The sequence below is a fragment of the Otolemur garnettii genome, unplaced genomic scaffold, assembly GCF_000181295.1.
Source record: "Otolemur garnettii isolate 467f Iridium unplaced genomic scaffold, OtoGar3 scaffold00012, whole genome shotgun sequence".
NCBI lineage: Eukaryota > Metazoa > Chordata > Mammalia > Primates > Galagidae > Otolemur > Otolemur garnettii.
In genome coordinates, this window is record NW_003852407.1 from 6,023,638 (window position 1) to 6,032,396 (window position 8,759).

Consider the following 8,759-nt stretch of genomic DNA (forward strand, 5'->3'; position numbering starts at 1 on the left):
GGCTGGGGATTCGAACCCGCCACCTTAGGTGTATGTGGCTGGCACCTTAGCCGCTTGAGCCACAGGCGCCGAACCTATTTTCTGTATTCTTAAATAGAGACTACACGGAAGAAAACAGCAACTCAGATCATCCTATATGCTTGCCACTGAGCTAATTATAGGAGAAAATACTAAGAGGGCTTGCTTAGAAGTTGTCAGGAAGTTACTTACCTAGTTTGAGAGGGAAAACCAACTTCCAAGAAAAAGCAGACTGAATTTACAGTTGTGCTGTTGGAGTACCAGAATAGAGATGAGGAAGGTAAGGAGTAACAGGTGAAGGCTTTTTTAGAATCAGTAGTGTGGGAATAGGCTTTCCAGATGAGAGGAACTATAGGAGAAAAGTCATGAAATCAGAAATTTAAAATGTAGTTTGGGGGGAGGCATTATTTATTTATCTTAAAAAGCCAGTCACATTTAGCAGTGAGGGGTTCTGTAAAATGTAGCTTTTTAAATGGAGAGAAAATTGTGCTAGAAAAGGGGAATGATTTGTTGAGTTCCTACTATGTGCTCTTTATTTAACTGTCTTAGCAAACCTATGTGGAACAGTTGTCAGATGAGTGTACTGAGACTGAAAGAGATTGACTAACCTAAATCAAACACTCAGTAGTAGAACAAGGATAAAAATGTTAGTGTTCTAATGTTATTCCAGTTCTCTTTCCAGTATGTGATGGTCTGACAATTAAGATCATGAACTCATCCTAGAAAAAGTACTACAAAAACCTCATTGCTAAATATCACTATAATCACCTCTGAAGTACTCTGCTTATGAAGCTGTGCACTGATGCCAGTGCCTGATCCACTCTTCAAAGCAATTTTGGAACTCTCTGGAATGACCATCAGAGCTGTTATCTTACATGGTCTGACACTTAATAAACTTACCCTAGAAGAAGTGCTGCATACCTCCTTGCTAAATATCACTATGGTTGGCTATGAAATACTCCCCTTGGGAAGCCTTGTACCAATGCCAGTGCCTAGTCCACCCTTAAAAGCACTTTTTCTAGGATGAATTTGCAAACTTAATTGTTCACCTTCATACTGTGCTGCTGGATTGGGCTAAAATATAAATATCCTTATTTTATTTGTTATTTATTTTAATTTTTTATTTTTATATTTATTTTTTGAGACAGTCTTACTTTGCGGCCCTCGGTAGAGTGCTTGACATCATAGCTCACAGCAACCTCTAACTCTTTGGCTCAAGCAATTCACTTACTTCAGCTTCCCGAGTAGCTGAGACTACAGGTGCCTACCACAACGTCTGGCTATTTTTAGAGGTAGGGTCTTGCTCTGGCTCAGGCTTATCTTAAACCTGTGAGCTCAGGCAGTCTACCTGCCTCGGCTTCCCAGAGTGCTAGGATTACAGGCATGAGCCACTACGCCTGGCCCTCAATGTCCTTATTAATAAGTACATCTCTCTATTACCCTGGAAAATTGTTTCTGAAGCTTTGATTTTTTAAATTTTTCTTTAGTTAAATTGACTCACTTTTATTGAAAAAGATTTTGTGAAATTAGGTTTGCTTAGAAATTGAGAGCTTCTGGTTATCAAACCCAGAGAAGGAGGTATACGATCCCAGCCAGAGAGGACATTAACACCTTGGGCAGGAGGGGTATGGGTGTGAATAGGAAGTGGCAGAGGCTCTAGAGAGCGTGGGATTTGACCCATGACCTGTGCTCACAAGCTCTGTGCAGAGCTCAGACATGAGCTCTTTTCAGTATCTTCATATTATCCTGTAATCCTAGCACTCTGGGAAGCCGAGGCAGGTGGATTGCCTGAGCTCACATGTTTAAGACAAGCCTGAGCCAGGCTTGACATGAGCTCTTTTGAGTATCTTCATATTATCTTTTTTACCCTTTCTAATGTTGAAATTAAAATTAATATTAGGTCAAAACAAGTTAAATTGCCCTTTTGTTGCTGATAGTTGTATATTGACAGTTTTTGTAGTTTAGTCCCAGTATATTCAGCAAACAATTGCTGGCTCACTATATGGGGCAGGAACCCATACCATCTTTGTTTTGTTTTATTTATTTATTTTTAGAGTCAAGGTCTCTTGTCACCCAGTCTGGAAAGCCTCAGCGTGATCATGGCTCACTGCAGCCTTAAATTCCTGGCCTCAGGCTCGGCGCCTATGGCTCAACCGGCTAAGGCGCCAGCCACGTACACCTAAGGTGGCGGGTTTGAATCCCCAGCCCGGACCCGCCAAACAACAATGACGGCTGCAACCAAAAAATAGCCGGGCGTTGTGGCGGGTGCCTGTGGTCCCAGCTACTTGGGAGGCGGAGGCAGGAGACTCGCTTGAGCCCAGGAGTTGGAGGGTGCTGTGAGCTGTAATGCCATGGCACTCTACCCAGGGGGACAGCTTGAGGCTCTGTCTCAAAAAAAAAAAAAAAAAAAATTCCTGGCCTCAAATGATGCACCTGCTTCTACCTCCCAAGTAGCTGGGATTATAGGCTTGAGCCACCTAGCCTGACACCTTCATATTTCAGTATGCCAGTTTCTATCAGGAAGAAAATCTCCTCAGTGTAAGAGCTGTATAGTTACACAGTGCTGTTTTCTTAGGATCTGGTTTTTTTTTTCCCCCTTTAAATAGATGCATTATGCATGAGAACTAAAACAAAATGTAATGGCCAAATATATTTTCTGAAAGAATTCTGAGACTTTCAGTAATGGTCAAAGTAGTATATGAGAGAGGTTAAGTTTCCTTCTATGTAGAAATAGTGGCTGGGTGTGGTGGCCCATGACTGTAATCTCAACACTCTGGAAGGTCAAGGCACTCTGGGATCACTTGGGGCTGGGAGTTTGAGACCAGCCTGGGCAACATAGCAAGATTCCACCTCTGTAAGATGATAATAAAAGAAAAGGGGACATTTCTTTTCAAAGATGTCAAAGTTAAGAAAATTAACTGTGCAATTAGTAGAAAGAATAGAGTAATAGAGCCAGTATTTTTTTAACCTTGTTTAAAATGTCTGTGTTTATCTTAAGTTTTTTTCCCCCCTCTTTATAAGTGACAATAGGTCTGTTTCTGAGACTCTCTTTTGAACTTTTCCTTAGGTCTTAACATATCTGATTTTTTCAGACCACTCTCTAAGAAAAAAATGAAGGTTAATCTTTGGGCTATGTAGGAGTGTTAACATAAAGTTCGGTAGCTAAACTGTAATATATGCTATATATTAAGTAGAAAATCAAACATAGGTGTTTTGATGAATGAATGATGGACATTAGATGATGAAAGAGGTTTTGAGTAAAAAACAGTCCTAGTATTAGTTGAAAAAAGCAGAATAGAGACCAGCCAGTTGTGGAAATAACAGGATCTGGTACAGTAATGGGAGTAGAAGCAAAGAAATGGATCTCAGGTACTTGAAGGATAAGTGGTTAACCATGAATTTATTTGTTAAAAATGAGAAAAAGTGGTAGCATTGTGTTTGTTGTATTTCACAGTACATTTGTAAAATGGTTAGAGTGGACATGGCATCTGAATAGTGGAGCAAGTTCTAAAACCTCTGTCCTTGGGATCTAAGGAAGTTAATTATTCAGGAGTTAAATTGAAAAGAGATATGACTGAGCATGTTTTATTACATTACTTTACATAGTACACCAATTTTACATGGCAGTTGCACCTTGGTAATATTAGCTAGTGACTTTGCAGTCTGTCTTGCAGAAGTGGGCTGAGTAGCTGGGGGATAGAAAAGGAAAACTGGTTTGATTTTCTTTTTTTTAAACTTTTGAAATTCTTACTAATCTGTTTTTTTTTAAAGTTTGCTTAAAAATAGTTTGGAACCACCCATTTGGGCCATTTTAAGTTATAAACTCTTAATTTAGATTCCTACCAATTAGTCAAAAGTGAAATGAATATCAAAATACTACCTGCTTAACATTTTCTAAGAAAAATAAAAATAATACATTGCAAGAAAGCAGTGCCATCTGATTAAATTAGAATTTTGCCCATTTGAATGGGTTTTAATAACATGCCACAAGTCAGTATTAGTAAATCAATCACATTTTGCTAGTAGTAATAAGTGCTTACTTAGGGAATGCTCATCAACTCTTGCAAAAGACACTAGAGTAGGATTAACTTTATGGTCAGCAACTTTGATAGTCCTGAATGTTCTGGCTTCTATATGCTGTAGAGATTACTGCCTTAAAAGGCAATGACAGGAGTGACAAAAATGAAATAGAAGAAGAAAAAGACAAAAACAGGAGTTTGCAAAATATGGGCTAGGGATGCCTGCGGGTCCTCAAGACTTTGAAGAGGTCTACAAAGTCAAAACCATTTTTATAATAATTAATAACACATAATTTTGGGTTTTTGGCCTTTTCTTTTGTAAGTATATGGTAATTTAATAGGTTATCTGACAGGTGGTGACGCCATTGCTCTTATGCCTATTGGAATGTATTCTTGTATCTTTTGCCTTTTTTTTTTTTTTAATTTCAGGTTAACGTGAGGGTATGAACAACCAGGTCAGAATACTTAATTTTGTTAGGTAGTGTCCCTCTTGTGGTTATGTCCTGAACTCAGACGGTGTGCCAAATACCTGTATCTTTTGCCTTTTAAAAATGTTTTAATTTCTAATAAATATTGATTAAATATAGCTCACATACCTTTTTGAGGTTCTTAATTTTTTTAGTGTAAGGGGGTTCTGAAACTAAAAGTTTGAGAACTGGTAACCTACAAAAATCATAGTAACTAGGCTGAGTTTTATAACATTATTTTAAAGAAAAATTGACAATACCTACTTATATTAATAAAATTCAACAGAACAGAAACAAAACAAAAATTTGAAATTAACAAGGTATTTTATTCAGAAGTAACACTAATAGTACATTATATATTTTTCTAAATTTCTTGTTCATAATTATATGTATGTTTGTTGGGAAAAAGTGTGTTGTGGTATACATAGCATATACTGGTTTATGGTTTGCTATTTTGAAATGAGCAGTATATCTGAAATACATTAGTGTGTATAGAACTTTTAATCTCTGTAGGCTTTTTGTTGACTGGGTATAGTGTAATTTATTTGTTCAACCGATTTTAGTGATTATTTGGGTTGTTTCCAATCACTGTTTCAAAAAGCCAACTCACTTACATTGATGGAAAATTACTACATAGAATGCCAGCTATTTATATCAGCACTATTTAGAAAGAAGAATAATATGACAACAAAAGGATATCCCCTAGGAATACAAGGTTAGTTTGATTTTTAGAAAATCTGTTAAAATTATTTATCTTATAATTGAAAGAATGAAAAAGCTGGTGATTATCTTATTGAGTGCTAAATAGGTATTTAGTCAATATTGATTTTTAATAAGCAAAAACTTAGCTAAATAGGAAAACAGTGGATAATTAAAACCAAACACTAGCACCACATGTAATGTTACAAAACTGGGGGTATCTTAGGCAAATGAAGAAACATTTATTTTATATCTCTTGTAGCTGTGTCTCAGTGTATATTATTTTTTTTTCTGAAGTGTTCATGGTCCATGTAGCATGTGTTTTAGCCTCTTTGTAGCTTCAGCATATTCCTTTTAAAAGTAGATACCAGCTTTCCTGGGGTCACAGTGTTGTTTAGAATATTATAAAATCACTTAGCATATGAGGTCTGACAATTAAGTTCGTGAACTGATTTTTTAAAAATGCTACATACCTCATTGGTGAAGATCTCTACAGTTACCTTTTAAATACTCCCCTTGGGAAGCTATACACTGACTCTAGTACCTCATCTACCCTTCAAAGCAATTTTGAAACTCTGTTTTTGGAATGGCCATCAGAGTTGTTGTTGTTATTACCTTTGATGTCCTGAATATCACCAAAATGTTTTCCTTTCAATATTTTATCTTGAGGTAAAGAAAAAAGTCATTGGGGGCCAGATCAGGTGAGTGGGGAGGATGCTCCAATATAGTTATTTGTTTACTGACCAAAAACTCCCTCACAGACAGTGCCATGTGAGCTGGTACATTGTTGTGATGTGAGAGCAATGAGTTGTTGGCCAAGATTTTCAGTTAAGATTTTGCTATTTTTTTCTCTACCAATGTTCACTCGCTCTGGTTTGCTTCTCATAGTCAGCTGAAAATTTTAATGCACAATTTGATGAATTTTTGCAGTGTTTTTGTCAGTTCTGATCATTACTGGCTGTTCTGACCTTTCTTAATCAGTGACACTTTTTCTCCCCTCAGAAAAATACACTGCCATTTTCTTCATGGATTATCCCCAGAAACTTGTCTCTGATTTCATTTCCATTCTTGCCAAATTTATCAAGAAATTTAATGTTTGCTCATTGCTCTAATTTCAAGCTCTGAAAGACATTCTTGCAACAGTACAAAGAAACACAAAAACAAGAATAACACCACTCAGCAAGACACTGCCACACATCAACATGGACACAGTTGTGAGATACTGGTACACCCAGATTGTGTGAAACTTTATATAACTTGTCATACCTTATACTATAAGATTTTAGATAAGGGATAGTTTGTTATTAAAGGACTAAAAAGTACTTGTCATAAGAAGAGAAGTTGATGTCGGTTTTATTCTGACCTTTTCTAAATGATGAGTTATATTGTGCTACATACTTGCTTGAATCACTATAACTTTCAGGATCCGTTTTAGTATCCTGGTTAGATACTCAGGTGGGGGCAGTGTAACATGGTGATCAACTTGCAGACTATAAAGCCAGAGCTTCTTAGTTCAGATCTTAGTTCTGCCATTTTCTAACTTTGTAATGTTAGGTTCTTTAGCTTCTTTGCACTGTAGTGGTCCCATTTATGAAATGAGGAGGATAACATTATCCTTTTATTATGATTATTAAGTGTAAAAGTGTTTGGAGATTAATGTGAAGTGCTCAACACTTCACCTTGCACGTAGGCAGAACTATGTAAGGATTACTTACTGCTGTGTTGATTATTTGGTTCAATTTTTTTTTTAAATTGCAAAATAACCAAATGTTCATTTTAGAAGACTTAGAAATTACAGATGAATCAAAAGAAAAGAAAGAAACTTACTAAAAATTCTGCCACTTAGGCACAGTTAACAATATTATAATTTTTCTGTGAATTCTTCAAAACTTTATAATACATATAAAGTCCTTTCCTATATCTCTTCTTCTTTTTCTTTAACAACTTTCAATCTTTCTTTATTCGTTATTCATTCTGGTCAGCAAATACTGAGCATATATTGTGAGCTACTATTGTGCTAGGACAGTGGGATTTAGTGGTGAACATATATACAGACTCGGTACGTACAGCTTGGAATCTAGTGGGAGAAAATATTCAGAGTAACAAATACATTTTCTATAAAGAGAATATGTGAGGAGAATATTAGAGGAAAACCTGATCTGATCTAATTTGGGTGTTATGTATGTCTTGGTTAGGAGACCACCATCTATTGAACAAAGCACCATAGGTAATCTAAAGCATATTGAAAAATTAATGCATTTGATTTTATGAAAGTAAAAATTTTTCGTAAACAAAGGAAAAATTTATTTTCAATTCGTATCACGCACAAGGCTGACTTCTCATATGAAGAACTATAAATAGCCTGCAAAAAATTAATAATGGAAAGTAACAAAAGGTTATGAATGGACACTTCTTAGAAACACAAGTGACTCTTAAGAGAAAGGTAGTTCATCGCTATAGACAGACTATTTTTCACCTACCACATTGGTAGAGATCTAAAAACCCAGTAACACTGAATTGACAAAGTCAAGTGGAATTAGCCACATTAATATACATGTGTGTATAAGTCAATGGATAACCTTTATGGAAGGTGGTATGGTAATGGGACAGAAAATCACAAATGTATTTTTCTTTTGATCTGAAAGTTCTAGGAATTTAGCCTATAAATATTTACTACAGCATTGTTTGTATGATAAAAGATTAGAAACAAATGTCCATTATTAGTATACTGGTTAAATAAATTATAATGCCTTCATATAGTAGTAGCTTTTTATATACTAGTATGTGCATAGTTGCCAAGTTGTGTGACAGAGTAAGATGCAGAATTGTGAATATGTATGCCATTGATGTGGGAAAACGTTATGCTTATGTGTATATTAGTGAATCCAAGAGTTGAGTGACAGTGGCTGGGTGCAGTGGCTCACTCCTGTAATCCTAGCACTTTGGGAAGGCTAAGGCAGGAGGATCACTTGAGCTTAGGAGTTCAGGGCTACCGTGATTATGCCTAAGCATAACCAGTATGCTCCACCTTGGGCAACACAGCGAAATCCCATATCTAAAAATAAAAATTTTTTTAAAAAGTTAAAAACAAAAAAAGAGATGGTTGACAGTAGTTTTCTTTAAACAGAGAAACCAGGAACCACATGAGAAGGAATCTTTGAGTGTGTGGGTTTACAAACATATCGTTTTCTACCTATGGATTTACATGTTAGCCTATTTTGTAGAAATGAAATGGTCTTTCAGAAATCATAGGGCCGTCAATGAACACAAATATATAGTAATCTTGATGGAAGTAAATTCTGGTTTAGACTTCTTTTTTATTTTGATCATCTTGTATGGCATCTTCAACTTTTATGACTGACTCCATTTGAAGCTTTGTTCTCCTTGCTCAGCTAGTTTTCTGTGTTGTGTTTCCTGTCCTGTAGTTAGGAAAAATGAGGCTGACAATCCCTTGCCGTGCAGTGACTTGCACACATCTGCAGTGTTTTGATGCTGCCCTTTATCTACAAATGAATGAGAAGAAGCCCACCTGGATTTGTCCTGTGTGTGACAAAAA

General features: G+C 36.2%; 1 protein-coding gene across 1 annotated transcript in view; it reads left to right on the forward strand.

Moving 5' to 3' along the window:
• PIAS2 (protein inhibitor of activated STAT 2) overlaps positions 1-8,759 on the forward strand; it is a 106,727-nt gene that overhangs the window by 73,354 nt on the left and 24,614 nt on the right. The window contains exon 9 of the mRNA XM_023510164.1: positions 8,629-8,757. Within this exon, the coding sequence (XP_023365932.1) occupies positions 8,629-8,757 (129 nt within the window). The remainder of the gene's footprint in view (positions 1-8,628; positions 8,758-8,759) is intronic.